Below are 25,474 nucleotides of genomic sequence, written 5' to 3'. Positions count from 1 at the left end.
AGCACCTTGATTAAAAACTTGAAAAGATTTGGAAAATATCTGTTGACAATGAGATGGCAGTGCACATGCTTTACAAATCCTGCAATCAACCGAAATCAGCATGACAGTTTACGAACCGAATTTCGATTTAGTTGCGCAATTTTGATTGGACTGGTTAACTCCCCTGCCTCAGGAAGATACATCATATGTGGTCTAATGTCTAAGATCTGCACAACTTCCGTCTTCCCTGTCTCCTCCCTCCCTCCCCCGACCCACACACATACATTTAGCTGGTATGCTGTGACAACTGAAATACTTCGAAAAACTTGCCCACAAGCAGAAGAGATCCCGGATAACTCTCTTTGTTCTTGCCGATTTCCTCTTCTCAAGGCCAGCCTAGTTATCATGTGGTTCATTCTAACTTTCTTACAGATGGCCAGTGGGACTTGAAGAACTACCATCTGCTTGACCTTGGCCGGCCACATCACTCTATCAGATGTATGACGGTCATCGCCAACAAGAACGTCTGGTGCGGATACAAGAACAAAGTTCACATCATTAATCCACAAACTATGGGAATTGAGGTAAGCCATTAGAAACAGACAGACAGACAGACAGACAGACTCAGTGAAACTTCATTAGTCAAGACTTTGTTACTGTGGAAAGTCGTTTTATTTGTTTTATTACTTTTTTATATACAAAGGTCTTGACTCTGTAACGATGATTTGTTGATCTGGAAAATTGTTCATCTGCACAGTGTTGCTTTGATTGTTGCTGTCTGGATTAATGAGGTGTCCTGTACCTGTTTTATCAGAAATAGAATCTTCTATTCATTTGAGAGATGTATTTGTTACAGTTGGGACAATACCCCAACTGTGCGATCCAATAATTATCATGATACCTTGCTCAGTATCTGATACATATCATGATACTTGCATGTGCCCTTATCAGTGGTAAGTAAGCCATCTTTATCATAGACACGATGGCCAAATATCTGGCACACTGACGATTTACAGTTGGCAGTGTCAAGTATGGCGCAATGGATAAACATATTTACTTTTTCACTACAGATTAGTGTTTGGTGTAACATTTATTACAGCATATATTTTTAGGTATATGTCGATATTTTTACTTATTGTGCCACTGTGATCTATACTTGTATTGAGAAGTAAAAGAATCGCGATCCATTGATGCATCGGCCTGTCGTCCCACCACTAGTATTTGTATTGGTCATGTCTGATAGATTCACAAAATGGAAGCATCCATCTCGGAAGAAAACCTGAACACAGGATTTAACTTTGAGTTATAAGATATCAAGCAGTAAATCGTTTCATCAGGAGATTGTTGGTTGTGGCATTGATAATTATCAAGATGAAGAAGATCATCTAAAATATCTCCTCTTTAGAAGAACAGTCACATAGGTTTACAGTAACCAATAAGTGGTGTCTAAGAAAGTAAGGCCTCCTTGAATGGACAGAACATCTCAATTGTGAGGGGGCGGTCGGGTAGCCTAGTGGTTAAAGCGTTCGCTCGTCACGCGGAAGACCTGGGTTCGAATCCTGACATGGGTACAATGTGTGAAGCCCATTTCAGGTGTTCCCTGCCGTGATATTGCTGGAATTTTGCTAAAAGCGGCGTAAAACCACACTCACTCACTCTCAATTGTGAGCTTATTGATTTAGTGTGTCATATCCAGATGAATTTGTGCTTTCAAATTTGACATGGATGTCCATAATCTTTCTGGCTGTTGTGGGTACACTGGAAGTACAGTTCAGGGGTAGTGGGTTAGCCTAGTGGTTAGGTTTGAATCCCAACTTATTCAAAATGTCTGACTCATATTTGGTACCCCCTGTTGTAATAAATTCACACATTATTTCAGAAAAGTTTTGATGCCCATCCTCGCAAGGAAAGCCAAGTGCGGCAGTTATGTTGGGTTGGGGAGGGTGTGTGGGTGTCGATTCGTCTGGACAGCACCCTCCGGCTGTACCACGCCCACACCCACCAACACCTCCAGGACGTGGACATAGAGCCGTATGTCAGTAAGATGCTGGGTAAGTCTGCCAGCTGGCCCCAGTGTCATCTGTGAAGGTGTTAATACACAGAGAAAGTGTGGAGTAGCATGGCCAGACATCTTAGTCTATATTAAGTAGTTTAAAGGTTATATGACCATGTCGGGAAAGGTTATGAGTTCTGGTGAAATCATTATTGCTTTTTGTTTACGTCGTTTGTTCTTCAATGGTCAGAAGTCTGGAGCCATTTTGGCTAATCTAATTTCAATTGATGATTAATTTTGTTGCGTTCTCTGTATTCTTGTCCAAATCATGCTAATGTCATCATATTGCAGTTAGAAATAATGATTAATATCTAATTGATATTCAATTATCAATTAGATTTTAATCATTATTTCATATAGTTCATATAGTTCATACAACATTGTGATTTGATGTTTCTATTTTAAAATGAAATATAAATCTTGCACACCCAAAGACACTTTTTTCACTAACAAAAGGTCACTGTGTTCACACGTCAAATATGAGACATTGCTCATTTAATTTCTTCCCAAGAAACAATCTGCCAGTCCCTGTTTTCAGACAAACTTTGACACTTTAATGAAGTGATAATCAAATAATTATTTCACTCAAGAAATGTCTCTGACATTAACCATGTTGACATCTGCAAAATGTCAGTCTAGTTAATATTCATGTGGAAGACTAAGGCAACTGGTGAAAAAAATTCAGGGAAAATTAAATTAAAGGGCTGCCTGTGAACAAATTTTCATGGCAAACTATGGCCGCCTGTTTAAACATTTCCACAGAAAACGAAGTCTGCTGTATGTGAAAAAATTAAGGCCTACTGTAATAAGATATTCAGGAAAACTTATGCCACCTGTAAAGAATCATCAATCATCATTGCCTGCGAACCTTTGGTTTTGCATAGAACCCTATTTTTCATTGCAGGTACTGGCAAACTGGGCTTCTCCTTCGTACGTATCACCGCCATGCTGATATCATGCAACCGTCTGTGGATTGGCACAGGAAATGGTGTCATCATTTCAGTCCCTCTCTCAGAAAGTAAGTTGCTGTGGAACCTTGTCTTTCAGCCTTGAGTGAAAATCACTGTAACTAATCACTGCACGCTCCTCAAGTTTGTTTCCAAGGCTCTCAGACCCCTGCTTAATTTACTGACTTGCCCCAGCTAAATATTTTTTTTCAATTGTCTAAAGTTTTTGTGGATACTCCTCAAAAGATACCAACATAAGATTTCTCTATTACGCAATTCAGAACTTCTCAATCAATCCCTGTCAATCCCCAGCAACCAATGCTTGTCGTAAGAGACAGCTTGAAGGATTGGGGATCAGGGTCAGTTGATTGTCTGTCATCTTACCCCAACTGCATAGATCATTGCTCACAATATCAATCACTGGTTTGTCTGGTGGAGATTATTTCTGAATTGTCTCTAAACAAGCAAACCACCCATAAAGATCCAGGTAAGAATTGGTCTTCAGCATCCCATGCTTGTCGTATGGGGCGACTAACGGGAGCGGATGGTCAGGCTTGGTTAATGCATGTCATCAATCCCAATTGCGTAGATCGATATTCATGATATTAATTACTGGATTGTCTAGCACAGACTCAATTTACAGACAGCTGTCATGTAGCTGGAATATTGCTAAGTGCTGCTTTAAACCACAACAACAAACAAACAATCCTAAAAATAAACATTGTTTTCCCTGTCTCCAGGCAACAAACAACAGGTAACCACTTCTAGCCGGCGCCAACCCGGAGGGGTGATACGAGTGTATAGCGACACCAAGACAGACAGTGTAACGCCCGGTTCCTTCATCCCCTACTGCTCCATGGCCCAGGCTCAACTGTCCTTCCACGGACACAAAGATGCTGTCAAGTTCTTCGTTGCAGTGCCTGGTGAGTGTCACAAAGTCCACTGTCAGTGTTGTTCATTGTCCTCATGCTATTCACTGATGGCTGACAATGTCTTGCATGTTTTAACTTACAATGCATGGTTTCATTATGCTGTTGTATTATTGTATGTTTTGGATATGGCAATGTTGGATAAAGCAAATGGTCTCATGTACTAAAAAGTTTAAATAGCAGCCCCTTGACTGATTTTTCGTTTTGTTGGACTTCTTCCTGGGGAATGCGTGAAAGGTCAAAGGTCAAAGGTCAATGTCAAGTTCTCAAGAAACCTTACACTTTCTAAATTGTTTTGAATGCAAGTGTCATTTAACTAGGTATCTTCTCAAGGATGGAGACCCATTTTGAAATATTTTTTTTCAAGATTAGTCAAAGGTCAAGGTCAGCATTCAGCTTTTTGTAAAACAGTTGTCAGTTTCTGAGGCATGGTTTTTACATCTTCAGGCATGGATTTTGTATTTACATGTTTTATAAGGCATCCTACCACATCAAACATCAAACATATGTCAAAGGTCAAGGTCACATTTGAGCAAACTTTCAACAAAAGTTTCATATTTGCTTTTGAATATGGCATAAAGATGGACCTGTTGGAATCTTTTTCCACATGGAATGAGAAGGTCAATGTCACAAAATAGGAACATCTCACCCAAAAGCTTGTTTCAATTTCTCAAAAAAGTATTATGTATCATTACAATTGGTATATACCTACTCTAGGATGAGGCACTGCTTTGAATTTATTTTTGTTCAAAATAGACAAAGGTCAAGGTCAGCATTCAGCTTTTTGTAAAAACATTGTTATACCTTTGTTACTTTCTGAGGCATGGTTACTTCTCTAAAGGCATGAAACTTTATGTTTGCCCATATCATTCCACGTCTTATTTTGGTGCTATGTCTTGCAAGGTCAAGGACATAGCAAAAGATGATCTGAAACATGGTTGAATCGTTTATTGCCAGTTGCTGTTGCACTTCTACTTGTACAAGCCTGAGACAATCCTGAGGATTGGGTGGTTACACTGTGTGACCTGCCTGTCTTTATACTCGACTGTTTGGTTGTTCATGCTATCAACCACTAGTTTGCCTGTCCCACAGTCGATAAGTTACAAGCTGCTCTGATAATGCTTATTTTAGCATTAAACACTGACTCCCGAGAGCTTCACGGATTGCAAAATAGGACAGCATCAGCGTCTAGTAAGACTGTCCTTACTCACATGCTATTACATAGCAGTCTCGCCCTTTAGGATTCCGGGATAGAATAGGCCCCCAGCAACCTATGCTGATCAGGGATGTATGGCAGCCTGGTGGTAAAAGCGTTCGCTCATCACGCCGAAGACCTGGGTTTGATTCCCTGCATGGGTACATTGTAGAGCTGGGACGGGTAACTCGGGTACTCGGGTCAGGTGGGTACTGAGTAGGACCCGGGTACCCACAGGACTACCCTGACCCGTGGTTAATCATGTGATATGTTGCTTCATGACAAAACTTCACTATATACCTACATAGTTACATGACAATTTTGAGTCTCTAATGTGCGCATTTCTTTATGACTATGAACACGTTCCTTCTGACTTATATATGTTTGAACAAAGCTAAAACTTCAGTCAAATTCAGTGTATGCATGACCACACTGTTTTATACATGTATCTAGATACATTCTGCCAGGGCTACTGTCAAACTATTCCAAATCTGACATTTTGTACCTATCTCTTGACTCCAACAGCGGGTACCTGGGTAGGGTCGGGTAATAGGGGTATGGGTATCCGGGTCGTAAATTTGGACTCATCCCATCCCTAGTACATTGTGTGAAGCACATTTCTTTTGTACCCTGCAGTGATAGGTGAGGTGAGGTGGAATTGGGTTAAACGTCGCGTCCAAGATTATTGCACTTATATAGCTACGTGCATGCACGTGTGTGTGTGTGTGTGGCTGCTTGTACTAGTCCGGACTGATGCCGATTTATAGTGCTAGCACACTGAGATACCATGCCGCAGTTAACATGAATACCCCACTCAGACACAGTATACTGACTCCAAGCCAACCAGTCCTTATTTTAGCCCTTTAATGTTGAGCGCCAGACAGGGTAACAACAAGTACCATCTTTTGACGTCTTGAGGTATGACGCGGTCGGGGATCAAACCCTGACCTTCCGCTCTCCGGGCAGACGCTCTACCACTAGGCCACGGAGGCGGTCTCCCTGCAGTGATTTTGCTGGAATATTGCTAACAGCGGCATAACGTCATATTCGCTGAATTACCTATGCTGCTGAGAGGCAGCTTAATGGATTGAGTGGTCATCTTGGTGACCTGTTTGATTTCGTGTCATTGTGTCCCGATGGCATTGCATGATCTTTCTAATATTAGTGGGGCGGTCGGGTAGCCTAGTAGTTAAAGCGTTCGCTCGTCACGCCGAAGACCCGGGTTCGATTCCCGACATTGGTACAATGTGTGAAGCCCATTTCTGGTGTCCCCCGCCTTGATATTGCTGGAATATTGCTAAAAGCAGCGTAAAATCATACTCACTCACTCACTCACTCACTCACTCACTCACTCACTCACTCACTCACTCACTCACTCACTCACTCACTCACTCACTCACTCACTTACAATAATAGTCTCTGGTTCCGACTAATTTACTGGCCACCATAATGTAGCAGGAATATTGCTTGGTAAAGCAGTCATAGCACTAAACTGTACGACAATACAGTTGAAGAGTTGGGAGGGAAGAACGTAATGCCTTTATGAAGCGCTTGACTTCCTATGTATTGAGCTGTGCACTCATGTGGGACTTACATTGCATGATTCTGAAGTTCTCTCAACTTGCTCCTTGTATTTTTACACCAAGCGTAGAACATTGTGAAGTATTTATTTCCACTCCAGGTCAATATTCAGAAAATAACGAGGAGCAACAATGAATTATGGATTATCTGTCTCAGGTGAATAAATCAAAGCCATGGTGCATCAGGCACATGTTACATTTTTCACTGAGGAAAATATAATCACATTTTCTGTTTCGAGAGGGTTCTATAGTGGAAAGTATTGTTTGAAATTAAGGATCCTGGGGACTATGAGGTTAGCTCCTGTGGTATTTAGGTCTAGGGACCCTCAAAATCTTGAACTTTTGGCATAAGGTCTTTGACAAGGACACTTGACTTTAATGCTTAATTTCGACCACTTTGTAACTCAAATGAACATTGATTGCCACCCAAGGTTTTATAACCAATTATTTGCTGTATCTGACATTGTAATATCCAACTTTTTGCTATGGCTCTTTCAGTTTGCTGTATTTGTTAACCATTGTCCATTTCAGAAGAATACCTTTATCCTGGCTTTATATGTCTCTGTAAATAGTTTTCTGTTCAGATGGGTAACGTCCTGCAAACAGTTTGTGACCTCATGAACAAACAATTGCACTGGACCTGTAACCACAGCAAGAAGCAGGAACAGTCTATCATTGACAATGTGTGTTCATGTTAAAGAGTGAAAGTGGTTTGAAGTTTGCATCCCTGGTAATGACTTCTACATGATAAATATTTTGCCACTTTTCTTGAAACACTGTGTTCCAGTAGAATTGCTGTTCCCAAGTAATATGGTTTGGTAAGCCTTTGAGACAGTTCTACATGTACAATGATAACATATTTTGCTGACCTGAGGAATTTTTAAGTTTTGGGGTGTTTTCTGGGGATTGTTGAAACTCCATCACTGGTTATTCACTCTTCACCTTATCGTACATGACCTGTTACATTCCCAATGCCTCCCACTGCAATGGTGTGCCAGCCTGCTCTGACTCCTAGCACTGCAGACACAGCACATGTCTGTCAACCCTAATCATATCACCTCTGACAGGGGGAATGAAATGATGTACAGGATTAGGAGATGATTTCACTTGACAAATGTCAATTTGACTTCATAGGTCCCTTGTGTTTACAGCTTGTCATACTAGGTGACTGCCAAAAGGTCAGAGGCCGGTTCCACAAAGAGATCTTAGTTCAATGACTGATGTAATCTTTGGTTGAAGTATGGGCCCTGGAATATCAATAGTTGGCGTGACCTAAAGCCTTTTTCCAGAACCTGAACTTCTGGTGTTCCTGTAGCTAAATTACGATCATCTTCGAGCTACGATCGCTTTGCGGAACAGGGCCATGTAATATCAATAGTTGGCCTGACCTAAAGCCTCTTTCCAGAACCTGAACTTCTGGTGTTCCTGTAGCTAAATTACGATCATCTTCGAGCTACAATCGCTTTGCGGAACAGGGCCCTGGAATATCAATAGTTGGCATGACCTAAAGGCTCTTTCCAGAACCCGAACTTCTGGTGTTCCTGTTGCTAAATGGCACTGTGAATTGGGGTCTGGTTGATGTTAATGACGTCATGTCCTGAAGGTATTGATCAATGTTCACAGAACAAATATTCCGCCGAGCTGTGAGTGCTTGCAGACTGACCCTGATGTTTACTCCTCATTAAACTCATCCACTCACTCAATTGTCAGACCATTTATCTTAGTATTTGCCATGATTTAATTGCACTGCTGATGGCCTTTTTCAGCTGCACTAGTGATGGAATGTTGACACTGATTTCATATCCATTGTCTTCTTTGCATGCCATTCTGGGAGATGCAATGGGATTTTGTGTCTGTGTCCACTGTGAAAGTTTTGCAACCTTAAGAAAATATGTGTCAAGCACTTGCCTTGATACTTGTTCATACAAGTTATAATAATATGGAAATGAATGCATGTTTATGTCACGATGTACCCAAGCCCTGAAGCTTGATCATGATGCAACACAATTATTAACCTAGTCTGTGGATCGGTGTGCAGTCTATTTACATTCTCAGCTCCCTGAGGAGGATATTAGACAATCTAAAGAAGGTTGCATTCACATAAATATCTAGTCCCCTCGGGTTCCCCATTTTCTGCTGGGTGAACGGAAGCAACACTGGCCATTTATGACTACCATGTAGGAAAGGGTTACATTTATCCATGTCTGTAGAGTTATGTTGGTGAGGAGTGGTGGGGTAGCCTTGTGGTTATGGTGTTTGCTTGTTACACCGAAGACCTGGGTTTGATTCCGGACAAAGGTACTATGTGTGAAGCCCACTTCATGTATCCACCACTATGATATTGCAGGAATATTGTTAAAAACGGAATAAAACTCAACTCAACTCACTCACTCATTATGTTTGTGATTGTGATTGACTCATGTTGTGCGATAGTATCAGACAGATGTGTAAAGGCGGGTTGATGCTAGTTGGGTGTGATGCACATTGGTCTAACTCCTGATCAGAGGCTTCTGTTGAATGGGAATCCAGGACCCTATTTCATGAAGCAATCTCAGCATCACAAGTGTCATAGATGCTTACTTAGACAACTAGAGCAATGATTGCTTTGTTGAATGGGGCCCAGGTGAGTTGGCTTGACGGGCAAGGGTTGTGCTGGACTGTAATGCCCTATTACCCTTCAGGCAGAATGGTTACTGGGTGCAGACACCTAGTACATGAACTGTAAGTGTGTACTCTCCCCAGGGAGACGAGACAGTGATATATCCTGCAGGGTCTGGGTCAGAAACTATTGGGCTGAGTAGGTGTAGACCTTGATAGCCTCCATGGGGCATTTGATAACATCCCAGTAGTGAAGCATTGTTAGAGCTATTGTTTAAGCTATTTACCTCAGTTCAGTGATCATACAAACAATATCCTCGGAGGCTCTGATTCAACATGAGTTGTTCATTTTAACCTGACGACAAACAGAATCCACATGCCTCATGTTCTGACTTCTACAAGATGAAGTGATCTGCTGTCTCTCTTGTCGTCTGACATACAATACCCAGGGTGCCTCATCTTCCGAAGCATCCAACCTCATTGGTTCAGTCATCTCCCCTGACAACAGACACACATTACCCAGGGTGTCTCATCTTCTGAATGGTTCAATCATCTCCCCTGACAACAGACAGACATTACCCAGGGTGCCTCATCTTCTGAATGGTTCAATCATCTCCCCTGACAACAGACAGACATTACCCAGGGTGCCTCATCTTCTGAATGGTTCAATCATCTCCCCTGACAACAGACACACATTACCAAGGGTGCCTCATCCTCTGAATGGTTCAGTCATCTCCCCTGACAACAGACACACATTACCCAGGGTGTCTCATCTTCTGAATGGTTCAATCATCTCCCCTGACAACAGACACACATTACCCAGGGTGCCTTATCTTCTGAATGGTTCAGTCATTCCCCTGACAACAGACAGACATTACCCAGGGTTTCTCATCTTCTGAATGGTTCAATCATCTCCCCTGACAACAGACACACATTACCAAGGGTGCCTACATTGAGACTGATACAAGCTGAGGAAAAGCTAGCAACCAGTGGGTAACTATAAGCCAGACTGGTAGTTATGTAAATGCCAAGTGTTGGAGCCCTCGCAAGGTGACTGACTGTCCAGCCTTTCAATCATGTCTGCCTCCCAATTCCTCCAGAACTTCTATTGTCTGAGATGAGGCAGAGATCGACATACATAAACAAGCTTGTTATGGACATATTACTAGGACGCTTCACCTGCCATTAAATATCCAATAAGCCATCTTTCTGCACTGTCAAATATATCGTGTTCACCAGCAATATTGTATGAGGCTATTAAGTTGTAATTTGTAGCATAATTGCACGTAGGTTGGTCAGTGGTGATGCTTATGAAAATGGATGTCTTCTGGAGGCGGGGTGATGGCGTAATCATACTGCCATTATCAGGCAGTCTACTTTATGACATCAAGGCATGAGGCAAGTTGCTGATTCCTTTGATGCCGGGCCCACATCACACAGGCCACCATATGGCCAGGAATAGCACCAAACGAGCTTGACATAGTCGACTCTGGTTTACCGTTTCATCATGTAACTGTTTGCCCCCGGCCTCACTGTATCAAGGCTTTATTGGTATTAAACTGGAGTACACTGGCACTACATTACATTAGTAATCCTAAGAAGTGCTCTTTTGCTTAATTGCTTTCCTTGCAACAAGTCATATGAAACGGCATCCTGACCCATCCAATTGGGTCAGCATGGGTTTGCTTGAGTCATTACCTGACTTCTAATGGAGTCAGTATTTCATGTGTTTTCTTCTGAAAGTTCCATCAAGAAAGGTTTATTTTATGTAGTGAATTGATTTAGAGGGGATTTTCCATTTTATAGCCGTAACTATTCCATTATTGTGTCCTTTTAATATTGTTCATGGCACTTTTTGATCAAGAGAAAACTTTGAGATTGTTTTCATTCTGATTCAGCGTGCTCCTCTGTTTAATCAATGATAGCATTAAGGATTTCTGCTCATTTTGTTTACATTGAAGTAGACCTTTCTTGCACTTAATGCAGTAACTGTGTTTTCAGGAATTTTGCAAAGATTTCGTGCAGATGTTTGTATGCATTGTAATGATGGAACAGGCAATATGTTTTCATTTCCATTGTTTTTTTAAGTTTTACTGTATTTATATTGCAATTCTGTTGTATTCAACCATCATGTCCTTGAGATAAATGGCCTGATGTCAGCATCTTTTCTTTAAGCAATATTCCATATAGCTTGTCTCACTTCTCCTGGTTCCATTCTGTTTAAATAGCCATTTTCCTTTTTTAGAAAAGTGTGTAATATCAATCCCTTTTGTATTTCCCATTGATTCTCTTTGGATGAAACTTGAAGCAGTTAAACGAGGATGAAGAATTTTCCAGCCTTAAATACATGATTAAATCTGATTTGGTGAAATAATACCATCATCTAGGTCTTGTAAGGACTCAGTGGGGTGTCGCCCGCCTCCATGGTCTATTGGTAGAGCATCCGCTAGGAGAGCGGAAGGCCCGGGGTTCTATCCTGGCCGTGTCATACTAAAAGACATTAAAAGATGGTACTTGTTGTCATCCAGCCTGGGGCTCGGCATTAAGGGGCTAAAACAAGGACTGGTCAGCTCGGAGTCTCGTGAATACGGTTGATGGGGGTAGTGAAGTGGGGGAGGACAGTCTGGATGCGGGATGAGGCAACATGTGAACAATCAGTGACTTTAGCCACTAGTTTGATGACCAAGTCCAGTAAAATGATGTTTGGTCTAGTTAGCTCAGCTAACAGTCCACATCGTAACGCCACCCTGAAACTTTAGCCATTAGTCCAAAGCCCAAGCTTTGTGAATTATGTTTGGTCCAGTAGGATCAGCTAATAAAAGTTCATATGATGACACTGAAATGTATTAAACATAATGCAAAGAGAGAAGTTTGGTCTAGTAGACTCAAAAGTTTGAGGCACATACTGGTCAATCATGAAACTGACCAATCATGAAACTGACCATGAGTGTAATAAATTTTCCAGTGACCCATTGATCTAGCCCTTTCTGCTGTGCAGAGTTGCATCCCTTTGGCATTCCAGGATCCCTTGAAGATGGGTTAGAATCGTACAATCTGTCTGATTTCGTCAGTCAGTTCGTCAATCAATCAATCCTTTGTTTTTAATTGAATACCAAAGACTGTTCAGTACTTAATTGAGAAGACTTGCTATTCATATCACAATTGCACTTTCAGCAAGATAAACATGCTCTGTGTCTGTCGCCAATAAATCCTCTCCGAGATATGGTGAAGGCTACAGTTTACATAGTGTGGATCCAGTAAAGATGAAACACAACTGTGACATTGATTCTCGGGCAAATGCGTGTTGAATGTTTTCACACAAACTTGATATGTCAATGAACTTTATAGTTAATCAGATAACAGTTGTTATTAGTGAGGAGTGTTGACATGGCCAGTTTGCATGGCTACCATCAAATGGAAAGGAATGAATCAATTTTTGTCCTTATTGATGTATGAGAAATAGCATCTGGCCATTAACGGGGACAGATAAGGGAGCTTGTCGGAAATAAGGGACTGAGCTTTTTATCTCAGGATGGTTTTTCTTCAAGATATTGTTTTCTACATTCTTGCAACGCATGTATTCTTTAACTCACTTTCACTTTGTGTCTCAAATTTTCTCAGGAAAAGAAAATGTTTATAAGGATGACACTTTAATGGATGAGCCAAGCAAAAGAGCTCAATTTTATATTTCAAATATTCTCAAGAAAATGACAGTCAATAAGACTGGAACTTTGATGAACCGATCAATAGTGCCTTTAAGAAGTTTTCATAGAATTCTGAACCACCTCCATGTTCTAGCAAATTGAGAGTCTGCCAAGAGAGCAGAAGGTTGGTGGTTTTATCCCTGGCAGCATCATACCAAAAATAATGTCAAAAGATGGTACTTAATTGTTACCCTGTCTGGCACACGGCATTAAGGGAATAAATTGAGGACTGGTCAGTTTGGAATGAGGATACTGTGTTAAAACTGCAGTATCTAAATGGACTTGGATAACATTAGTCTGGACTAGTACAAGTAGACAGTTGCTGTATGTGCAAGAGCATTTGTAACACTTTCATTTGATTCGACCCTGCTCTGGTATGTAAGGGTTGATGATGGTCAAGTTTGGAGAGATTTGACATATAATGTCCAGGTCATCTCGGCAAAGCAACTGATGGTTTGAATCCCAGTTAACCCTGTTCCTGTTTCTTGGTTTGCCAGCACCATCACCAACAAGGGGCAAGTCCATGACCTGGAAACTGCCTTCGTGGTCCGTGGCAGAGCATCCGCCCAGAGAGTGGAAGGTCTGGGGGTTCGATCCCCAGCCGTGTCATACCAAACGATGTTAATAGATCTGAGCGGGTTATTCATGTTAAATGGGCTAGTACTATAAAATCGGCACTCGTCCGGACTAGTTTAACAAGCAGCCAGACACACACTCAATAGTGCATGCATGTCGCTACATGAGTGCAATAATCTTGGACGCAACGTTAAAACACCATTTCACAACATCTCATCAAGATCTGCATCACTGCAGGCTTACCTCCTACATCAAGCTGACATGCAATGACATCACTGAAATACTGTTCAAAGCAATGTTAAACCAGATTCACTCACACACTCACCACATGTGACTTGATGTATGGATGACCTGGGAAGGAAACAAATTATTTGCAACACATAGGTTATCAGTTTGGCAGCATCATGTCTGGGGACCAGTATTTATCAATAATTCAATCACTATCAGTCTGAAAAGGAAACACACATCATAAATTCATAGAATCAATGTTGTCATATTCCTGATATCAAAGAGAGCAAAATTGAAAATTAAATTTTGATGTCCATGTGACTAATGTGTTGAAATACAGATACCTTTTGAATGTCAATGTTTTTCAGAAAGTCCCTTGCTAGTAAATCTGTATCGTTTACCTTTTTTTAGTAATAAAGATTTCTACATCATATTATTGTCTCTCTCACCTTGAAAGTTTAGAGTGTGTCCCAGAACCATGACAAGGCATTTGAAAAGATCTATATTGGATCTAAGTGGACTTGGATAACATTATTCTGGACTAGTACAAGTAGACACTCGCTGTATGTGCAAAAGCATTTGTAAATTTTGATGTCCAAGTGGCTAATGTGTTGAAATTCAGATACCTTTTGAATGTCAACGTTTTTCAGAAAGTCCCTTGCTAGTAAATCTGTATCGTTTGTTTAGAGTTTGTCCCAGAACCATGACAAGGCATTTGAAAAAATCTAGATTTCAGTGCACAATGCTTTTACAATGAGATTTATAGTCATTCTGAACAGAGTAACATCCAATATCAGTCATGCTTATGATTACTGTTTTTTATTATATGTTTTAGATGACTAATTATACTATTATAGATTGTCCTCTGTGGTAACTCAACTGTTGGTGTCTCAATCTCAAACACAGGAAGTTTGTGTCTCAATCTCCAACATTGGGAGTTTGTGTCTCAATCTCCAACATTGGGAGTTTGTTTCTCAATCTCCAACACTGGAAGTTTGTGTCTCAATCTCCAACATTGGGAGTTTGTGTCTCAGTCTCCAACATTGGGAGTTTGTGTCTCAATCTCCAACATAGGGAGTTTGTGTCTCAATCTCCAACATTGGGAGTTTGTGTCTCAATCTCCAACATTTGGAGTTTGTGTCTCAGTCTCCAACATTGGGAGTTTGTGTCTCAATTTCCAACATTGGGAGTTTGTGTCTCAATCTCCAACATTGGGAGTTTGTGTCTCAATCTCCAACACTGGAAGTTTGTGTCTCAATCTCCAACAGTGGGAGTTTGTGTCTCAATCTCCAACATGGGGAGTATGTGTCTCAATCTCCAACATAGGGAGTTTGTGTCTCAGTCTCCAACATTGGGAGTTTGTGTCTCAATCTCCAACATAGGGAGTTTGTGTCTCAATCTCCAACATTGGGAGTTTGTGTCTCAATCTCCAACATTTGGAGTTTGTGTCTCAGTCTCCAACATTGGGAGTTTGTGTCTCAATTTCCAACATGGGGCGTATGTGTCTTAATCTTCAACATTGGGAGTTTGTGTCTCAATTTCCAACATTGGGAGTTTGTGTCTCAATCTGCAACATTGTGAGTTTGTGTCTCAATCTCCAACATTGGGAGTTTGTGTCTCAGTCTCCAACAAAGGGAGTTTGTATCTCAATCTCCAACATTGGGAGTTTGTGTCTCAATCTCCAACATTGGGAGTTTGTGTCTCAATCTGCAACATTGGGAGTTTATATCTCAATCTCCAGCATTGGGAGTTTATGTCTGAATCTCCAACATTGGGAGTTTGTGTCTCAGTCTCCAACAAAGGGAGTTTGTATCTCAATCTCCAACATAGGGAGTTTGTGTCTCAGTCTCCAACATAGGGTGTTTGTATCTCAATCTCCAACATGGGGAGTATATGTCTCAATCTCCAACATTGGGAGTTTGTGTCTCAATCTCCAACATAGGGAGTTTGTATCTCAATCTCCAACATTGGGAGTTTGTGTCTCTATCTCCAACATTGGAGCTCATCATCTGAACGGTCTAGACACATCCACTTATTTTCTGGCTGCCGTGATATGTCTGGAACATGACCAACTGCTTTGTAAAATATAGACCACTGGTTTGGCAAGTTGAGTCGTCATTTCCAGATCAGCATGATACAACCATGACACTGGTATAACTGTGACAAATACAGCATAAAATACCCATACATTAACACATTCGCTCGAAAACGTTGGTTCAAGTCTGTAGACAGACTATTCCCATTCCCTAAGACTGTGGTTGCTGGTTTATTAATAACCAAAGCGACTTAGACATTTTATATGTTTTCAATATGGTTTTGGATGGATTTTTTAGTCTCATGTCTGAGTACCGAATCTCGTACAAAATACACAAGAATTTCACTACAATCTCTCCTTTCTTTACTTGAGCTTCCTTCACGGTGCAAAAATGTCACAATGTGATACACAAGTATCTCCCCATCCTTTGCTTCTTCCAACAGAAAAACACACACAATAATTTTATTCACCTTGTGATGTAGAGACCTTCGGTCAGATGAAATATTGCGTTGCAAAAGATGTTCTTGAAGACTTCTCAATGTCACAAAAACACTCAAAATATGGTTGACAGTGAGCGTTATTTGGCTTAGAGAAGATGGCGGAAAGCAAATGGTGTATTAGCTGTTGTCATTTGATTAGGTTTCAGTCCTTCAGAGCTTACTGATCCCAAGTCTTCTTATTGTGTCACTGATGGATTGGCAGTTGTTTTAAGATAAACCCAGCTGTAATTTTTTTTTCAAAATATCGAAGAAAGTTATTATTGGCCAAGGGTTTCAGTAATGAATGATTTCAATATTTAAGTTTATTTGAATTTTTTAGGTCTATAATTATTTTGAGATTTTTTTCTCCCCTTCCACATGATGCTGAAACTGAAAATAGAGATTGTTGTTCGGGTTTTTTAAACTGCACATTTGATACATTTTTTCAAATCTAGACCGGCCCTGGAAGTTCTGCCTTCAAAGTCAGCTTCCTTAACACCTTTTTTTTAAACCAAATTGATTCTGAAACCTGAAAATAGATATATATTTTTTAATAACAAGTTTTCTCTGTTCTAGAACAGAACTAGAACTGATGTCTTCCAAATCAGCTTACTTAACGCCTATTGTTGAACCCATATTGATTCTGAAACCTGAAAATAGAAATTAATCTTTTTAATGGCATGTTTTCTCTGTTTTAGAACTGAACTAGAACATATTTCTTCCAAACACCTGTTGTTGAACCTTCCTTCTTTGTAGGTGATAAAAAGTATTTTAGTATTGTTTTCCAACTTCACATCAATCCATCAAGCTAAGAAGGATCTTGCAATGCATTTTGTTTGAAGATTTAATGAAAGCTAGCTATTTATGTTGCTGTATTCATCTCATTACGGGCTCTTAATGTCCAAGACTGTCAGACCAAGACCACAGGGAAGGATTGAGGAGTCCGAGTTTGTCAGAACAAATGTAATGAGGAGGATGGCCAGCAAATCGCTTTTAATGATGGGTCATGTATCATGATTAGACATTCATTCTCCCCGTCGGGAAGGTGGACGATGTATTGGTCTTCCCGGGAAGATCTAGGACTTGTATATTGAAATGAAATTGATTTGTAACATTTTGCCGTTTTAGATTGCTGTCAGTGATTTTAATTATTTCCTAGTAGAAATGAATGGTGAGTTACTTGTTAACTTCTTCTTCAATGGGTAGCCTTTGTCAAGCAGCTAGTAGGCTCAGGAAAATTGGCATCCCAACAGGGTTTGTTCAGATCTTTGAAGCATGCTAAGTCTAATTTTATCATATTTTTTTTCATCTAACAGTTTGATGAATACCTTTAATTCACAGAGACAAGGATCTCAGTCTAACACACAACACTAATTGCAATGTCTGGACAATTCCCTGAAATAGGCCGTAGACCATGAAATGGTGTCCTGTAAGACGTCATCACTGCAAAGATTCATTAAGTATCATCATGCCGAGTGGGGACTCTAGGTTAGAAAAGATTCTGAGTCATTAATGATTCCGGGTCAGTAGTAATTCCAGGTCAGTAGGGATTCTGGGTTTGTAGGGGTTCCAAGTCAGTAAAGATTCCGGGTTACTAGAGATTTGGAGTCAGTAGGGATTCCGGGTTTGTAGGGATTCTGGATTTGTAGGGATTCCAAGTCAGTAAAGATTCCGGGTTACAAGGGATTTGGAGTCAGTAGGGATTCCAGGTTTGTAGTGATTCCAAGTCAGTAACGATTCCGGGTTACAAGGGATTTGGAGTCAGTAGGGATTCCAGGTTTGTAGGGATTCCAAGTCAGTAACGATTCCGGGTTACAAGGGATTTGGAGTCAGTAGGGATTCCGGGTTTGTAGGGATTCTGGGTTTGTAGGGATTCCAAGTCAGTAAAGATTCCGGGTTACAAGGGATTTGGAGTCAGTAGGGATTCCGGGTTTGTAGGGATTCCAAGTCAATAAAGATTCCGGGTTACTAGGGATTTGGAGTCAGTAGGGATTCCAGGTTTGTAGGGATTCTGGGTTGTAAGGATTCCAAGTCAGTAAAGATTCCGGGTTACTAGGGATTTGGAGTCAGTAGGGATTCCGGGTTTGTAGGGATTCCAAGTCAGTAAAGATTCCGGGTTACAAGGGATTTGGAGTCAGTAGGGATTCTGGGTTTGTAGGGATTCCAAGTCAGTAAAGATTCCGGGTTACTAGGGATTTGGAGTCAGTAGGGATTCCGGGTTCATGGGGTTGCAAGTCAGTAAAGATTCCGGGTTACTAGGGATTTGGAGTCAGTAGGGATTCAGGGTTCATGGGGTTCCAAGTCAGTAAGGATTCCGGGTTACTAGGGATTTAGATTCAGAAGGGATTTCGGGTTTGTATGGATTCCAAGTCAGTAAGGATTCCGGGTTACTAGGGATTTGGAGTCAGTAGGGATTCCGGGTTCATGGGGTTCCAAGTCAGTAAAGATTCCGGGTTACTAGGGATTTAGATTCAGAAGGGATTTCGGGTTTGTATGGATTCCAAGTCAGTAAAGATTCCGGGTTATAAGGGATTTGGAGTCAGTAGGGATTCTGGGTTTGTAGGGATTCCAAGTCAGTAAAGATTCCGTGTTACTAGGGATTTGGAGTCAGTAGGGATTCCGGGTTCATGGGGTTCCAAGTCAGTAAGGATTCCGGGTTACTAGGGATTTGGATTCCAGGTCTCCTGGCCTCCAGCAACTTATGCTTGTCGTAAGAGGTGACCAAATGTATTGGATGATCAGGCTTGATGACTTGTCGATTGCTTATCATACCTCAACAGGGTGGATCTGTGCAATAGCGATTACTGGTCATGTTTCATGGTCATGGTCATCAACATGGCAGTCCAACGTCCAAATCTAGTAAAATATATTTTCTCTTTTCAAAGCTTGGCTGATGGTAGTCCCCAGTTTTAAATGTCCCCATCGTGCTAGCTCCTTTCACCAGTGGTCAGAAGTCTGAAACTGTGGTGAAAACTATCAGTCATCTTCCCGAGGCAAGAGAGTTAACCGAGGCAAGAGAGTTAACTGACTTTAAAAGTCAGTTTCCACCCTTACCGAACTAGGCTGGAATTACTGGGCTCGATCGAAGCGCCAGTGGCTGTTATGAGTTATGTCCCTTCTATGCCTCTCCTATGGACCAATCAGACTCCACCTCTTGTATCACTTGCATTAATTTTAAGCAAATTGGCAGTGCCCAGTCAAGACAATCTGATCGATATCAAGATCTGTATCATGATAAAACGAGTCTTACATCGCAAAGTGCATTAAAGCACCTTGATTAAAAACGTGAAAAGATTTGGAAAAAATCTGTTAACAACAAGTGGGTGGGTGCACATGCTTTGCAAATCCTGCACCTGGCCAAAATCAGCATGACAGTTTACGAACCGGATTTCGATTTCGTTGCACGATTTTGATTGGACTATGCATAGACTGGTTAGTCCAGCCAAAATGTAACTCCATTATACCTTGTTCGGCAAGGGTGGAAACTGGACTTTCATAGTCAGTTAACTCTCTTGCCTCGGGAAGATGACTATCAGTGTAATAGTTAATGTTTTGCCATATTAATCAGAGACAAAGTTTCAGTCTCACACAAGAGACTCACAACAGCATCTAGACACATGCTGCAAATGAAGAGCTGACTTTGACTGTAATAGTGAGTCTTGTGCCAAATTTTGAATTCAGTGACATTGTTTCACATGTTGACCAGTTTCAATAATCCCTGTAGACGAATCCTTGCAATCATTGGAAAGGTCATTGTTAAGGTATTAACCTGTTTAAGTATTGCAAAAGGGTAGCTTAGCATGGCGGTTCAGTTTTAATGTTGCATCAAGGAAAAAAAAGGATTGATTTCTTCAAGAAATGTATTTTGAAACCATTTGATGTTTGTTATCAAGGGAAGATTGCCTTCTGTTTCAAAGGTCAGTGATATTTATATTGTTGGAATCGTTTCTTGCAGTCTGTCAAAGTTGCTAAGGTATTACGTTACCACATAATGAGAGATGGAATGGTGTTATACAATATATCTCTTTCATACAATACCAGGAATCAAGTCAGGGATAAAAAATTAATGTCATTGTTGCTTATTTCGCAACAAGAACCGTGAACCTAATTCATGTCACTGGCACGTTTTTTAGTACAACTCAGTCAGTCACCTTGGTCATTCAACTAAGTCAGTGATGATGATGGCCATTGCACAAGCTGAAGTCATGCTTGTTTCTGTAGGTGTAACGATACAGTGAGACCGCGATACGATACGTATCCTGATACCATAGGTGCAATATGATTTGTATACCAATAAAGTACTTTAATTTAACCAGTTTGTTTTCTTTCTTTTAGAATGTGAATCACAACCCTGAATCATATAGTTTAAATTTCGGAGAGTGAAGATGGGATATTGTAGGAGAGAAACATAGAGGCTAGAGACCACTGTGAATATTACGCTGTTTGTAGCCAACAAATACTAGAGAATCGTCCTTGAACAGTTCCTGATATTATTCATGTGTTTTTAACAATACAACAATATAACTAATGTAATGTATTGTAATACGTATTGCATTTCATGGGTTGTAAATCGATGTATTGTATCATGAGCCTCGTATATAATACTGTATTGCCGTATCATTACACGATCTGTGAAGGTCCAGGGTAGAATAGGTCTTCAGCAAACCATGCTTGACGTAAAAGGCGATCCATGACCATAGTAAATTTCTCCATTAATTTTGTGGGTGCCTGCTTTTAGGTTTGTGTTGTTCTCAGAATTTGATGAAATTCCACCACCAGCTATGTTCATGTGTCTTTCATCAATCCCGAAAAAGAAATGTGCAAAGTTGAAAATTAATTTTCAGCAAGACTGAACATTCTGTTTCATACTGCTATTGAATATACCAACTGGAAGTAATTGAGCAATAATCAATTCTTATGTCATGGAAGGTTTCTTTTGGAAATTGGTTTTCGTCTTAATGTCTTTGTGCAATGAGGGACATGATTTGACAGTAATGTCTTTGTTAGGCTGTCACACTGGCTGTTTACCTGGTTGTCAATGTACGACATATGTACATGTGGCTTTGTGTTCTTGATGGAATGAGATGTTCTCAGGAAAGAGGGATTCAAGGGTTGTAGAATTCAATATCATGACAATGTGGAATTCAATATGGCCTCAATCAGGAATTCAATAAAGTCCCCAGGCAGAAATATTCGTTTCCTTCAAATAAAGATTATTTTTTCTAAAATCAACGGATCAGTCAGCTTGAATGTTTCTCAGTGTGTTCAAGCCTTCTTGATTAGAAAACCATTAAGGTCTCCACATTCTCAATAGCATGGTCTAATGATTGAAAAAGACAGGATGACTTTCCCTTGATAAAGGACTCACCATCTAATGTTCTTGGCTTGCAATGTTTGTTTGCTTGTTTTTTAACACCCCACTCAGCAATATTCCAGCTATATAACAGTGGTCTGTAAATAATCGAGTCTGGACCAGACAATCCAGTGATTGACATCATGAGCATAGATCCGTGCATTTGCGATACGATGACATGCATCAACCAAGTCAGCAAGCCTGACCTTCCGATCCTGTTGGTCGCCTCTTACGACAAGCACAGTTGCCTGTTATGGGTTGCTGAAAACATATTCTGCCCCGGATCTTCATGGGTCGGGGGTTGGGATATGTTTGGGACGTGGGGGAATGTCAGTCCAGGCAAATTTGATCCTTAGACATTCAAACAGCAATTCTCTTGTCTGCAAATTCAAAGGTTATTATGTTCATCAGGTCAGCAATGCATACAAGTTTATCCCAATGAAAATTCTATGTATCATTTTCATATAACATGCTCATTAGACCTAGAAATAATGTCCGTGGAGCTTGTTCTTCTTTAATAATATACAGCTGATTGATTTGCTGAACCCAGGCTTGCTGACTTGGTTCGATACATTGCATGGATCGATGCTCACTGGATTGTCTGGTCCAGACTTGATTATTTACAGACCACCGTCATATAGCTGGAATATTGCTGAGTGCGGCGTTAAACAACAAACAAATGATTTGCCGAAACCTTAAATTACCAACTATGCTCCAGTAAAGTAAGTAAGTGAGTCATTTTGAACTGACTAACTAGAATTTCTTTGTGATTGTGAAATATCCTCTCAAACTGCCCTTCTTATACATGAATGTCTAAAGGGGCATTTGGAAGCTGTAGTGACAATGACGACATGATTGTCTTATGGATTTCAATTTCTTTATTCTTCCAATGCGACATTTTGGAACAGGTGCTAGCATATATTTAACAATTAAGGGACCGAAAATATGATATTCTGGGAATGGGGGTGTGGTGGGGAGGGTCTGTATTTTGTATCAAGATTAGAATTTTTTTCAGCTCCTGCTACAATACCAGATATTTTTCTATTTAAAACTGTTGACCCTGAAATTTTTAAAAGAAAAACACCTTGCAACAATGTAATTTTGTTTCCGCAGGGAACTAGTTTATTAATTTGTCTTCTTAAATGTTTGGTGTGGGTGTGTGTGGGTGTGTGTGTGTGTAGGGGGGGTGGTGGTGTCGGGTAGCCTAGTGGTTAAAGCTTTCGCTTATCACGCTGAAGACCCGGGTTTGATTCCCAAGCATGGGTACAATGTGTGAAGCCCATTTGTGGTGTCCCCGCCATGATATTGCTGGAATATTGCTAAAAGCGACGTAAAACCTCACTCACTCACTCACTCACTCACTCACTCACTCACTCACTCACTCACTCACTCACTCACTCACTCACTCACTCACTCACTCACTCACTCACTCACTCACTCTTGAATGCCGGATTGGTGAGGCATTGGGTCTGGATCATTTGTCATTTCCACCCTAAGTTGGTTTTGTTTATATTAATTACTTTTTTAACATTTCTAATAACTGATTAAAGAGAGCTATGGTGCCATTGTCTGTTTAGAATTCTAGGTCTTATGGGATTGCCGACATTTCTAATCTAGTCTGACATTCAACTGAATCCAAAGTTCGAAAGTTTTCACATGCCATCATTGATCTGCTCTTTGTTTCTGAGAAAATCACATAGCCAATTGGGCAAACATTGCTCAACATCTGAGAAAGGTAGAAAAAACATCTTTCATATGTTACAGGGTTTTATACCGTTTTCAAGAGACATTTGATCTTTATATCCCTTTACATATAAGTAATAAATAATATCCAATACATACCAATGTCTGATTATTGAAAGAAAAATCTAAAGGATCCCCCCAAGCCCAATATTTGCTTTGATGTTGAAAAGGGTTTCTAGAAAGGCAAAATGTTCTAATGCACCTAAATAGGAAAATCCATTTGCAGTGTCACCCGTGTTCAATTACCCTGATGTAAGCTTAAGTCATTATGATCTGGTTAGGCCACGGTGGTGTGATATGATCATTTAATCCCAGTGAGCTTGGTAAATGCCAGTGGTGGCAAGGTAATAGCATATATCAATATTGGTCTGGCCTCAAGAGACCACAGCCTCGAGACTCTTTAATTCGATGACAATGAACACACAGCCCAAGTGCTCCTTTCTCTCCCGTCCAATTTAATGACAACATACGGATGAACAGTGATGAAGGTTGCCATCTCTGATATAATCTTGCTGTATACTGGACCAATTCACCCGTCTTCATCCTCCATCTGCTCCAGACCATAGAGCCACCTCATTTCCTGGCCATTATGGAGGATGCAGACTGACGAATCGGGGGATTTGCTTCATCATCTGAAATCTGTGCACATTACATATTGGCACAGTTGTCATATTGACGTATTACATTAGGAAGGGAAGATCAGTCCTGGCGGAAACTGCTGTCCTGAAATTGCTTTCACGTTTACTCCGAAAACTTCTTACAGTTTCCATATTACCTTGGTAACACGCACATGGACTAAATCAGGCTATATTTAGACATGCTTTGTATGGGCAGAGGAAGTGCTGTAGCGGACACTTATGACCTAACAAGGAAGAAAATTCAGAAATCTTGTCAAACCTCCAACTCTGCTGATTGGTCATGCTGAAACATGCCATGACGGAAGTCATTGGCAGGTTTCGTTCATAGGTACCTCCCTTCGGACAATTGACCCAAGTTTGGCATCAGCTAACTGGTTAATCCCAGCAAGAAATACAAAAAATGATATTGTTAGAAAGCTGCCATTGTAATGCAGGAATATGTGCAATCCATATTTGAATTGTTTGGAGCACTTTTAACATCAGTGTGAGTTCTACCTCGTTGCGCATGAGCTTAAAGAATCAATGTTACTGATATTAAGGGAGAAAAAGTTGATTTCTTGAAGAAGACAAACAAAATAGGCATATTGATTTTACCTTGAAATATGGTTTTTTCATAGGGTGTAATTAAACTTAAGTGTTTCTAATTGCAAACAGTGTGATTTATTCAATACCTTTAGTGGTATCAATTGTTATTTTTGTTTGCCATTTTTGTGTACTTTAGCAGCTTTGCATTTCAGGTATCTGATGAAAAAGATATGTTTGAAAGTTTGTACATTCAGAAACCCAGTAAAAAATTCAGTTTACAAAAAAGTTCAAGATTGATGAAAATTGATATGCAATGTTAAAAAACAAACATGCATATAGGGGATTTTCTCAAATACAGTCCCTTGCACTTACTCTTTGAAAAGAGAGGCAGGCAGCAAAGAATCTAGATGCTAAATTGAAGATATTTTTCTGAATGGTCCTTGTGCATGCCAAGCTCTGCTGCATACCATGTCATTGCCAGACCTCATCTGATTATCGAGGTCAATGAGATCACATCACGGAGGTTCAGTAAGGATTAGGCTTCAGGGCAAGCAGGTCATGAAGACTGCTGACCTGAAAGGCCACCTGAGTGAGGAGAAGAGAAGCACCAAATCATGTGTCTCCCTTGACTGCATCTAAGCCCCAGTGTGCGGATAAAAGGCTTACAAATTACTGTATGATTTGATACAGACAATGGTGATCTGCTAGTATATGAAGACCTGGATGATTGATGCTTGTTTGTGAAGGAATGTTTCATTGACTTTACCTCATGTTGCATGTTCTGAAAGGAATAGGAGAAAAGAAAATCTGGGGCTTTATAATGAAAACAATTTGCTCAAATGGAACATGACAGTTTTACGATTAGTCCGTCACTTGACACGAAACGTAGGACCAGAATCTTCAGTTAATTGT

General features: G+C 40.5%; 1 protein-coding gene across 13 annotated transcripts in view; it reads left to right on the top strand.

Moving 5' to 3' along the window:
- LOC139449680 (C-Jun-amino-terminal kinase-interacting protein 4-like) overlaps window positions 1-25,474 on the top strand; it is a 104,568-nt gene that overhangs the window by 60,247 nt on the left and 18,847 nt on the right. For all 13 annotated transcript variants that reach the window (XM_071231178.1, XM_071231177.1, XM_071231169.1 and 10 more), the window contains 4 exons: window positions 412-563; window positions 1,859-2,030; window positions 2,937-3,050; window positions 3,720-3,902. In XM_071231178.1, coding sequence (XP_071087279.1) covers window positions 412-563; window positions 1,859-2,030; window positions 2,937-3,050; window positions 3,720-3,902 — 621 coding nt within the window. The remainder of the gene's footprint in view (window positions 1-411; window positions 564-1,858; window positions 2,031-2,936; window positions 3,051-3,719; window positions 3,903-25,474) is intronic.

This window comes from Haliotis cracherodii, unplaced genomic scaffold, assembly GCF_022045235.1.
Source record: "Haliotis cracherodii isolate W230 unplaced genomic scaffold, xgHalCrac1.p SCAF_8, whole genome shotgun sequence".
Lineage (NCBI taxonomy): Eukaryota > Metazoa > Mollusca > Gastropoda > Lepetellida > Haliotidae > Haliotis > Haliotis cracherodii.
This window is presented reverse-complemented; position numbering and strand designations above follow the sequence as displayed.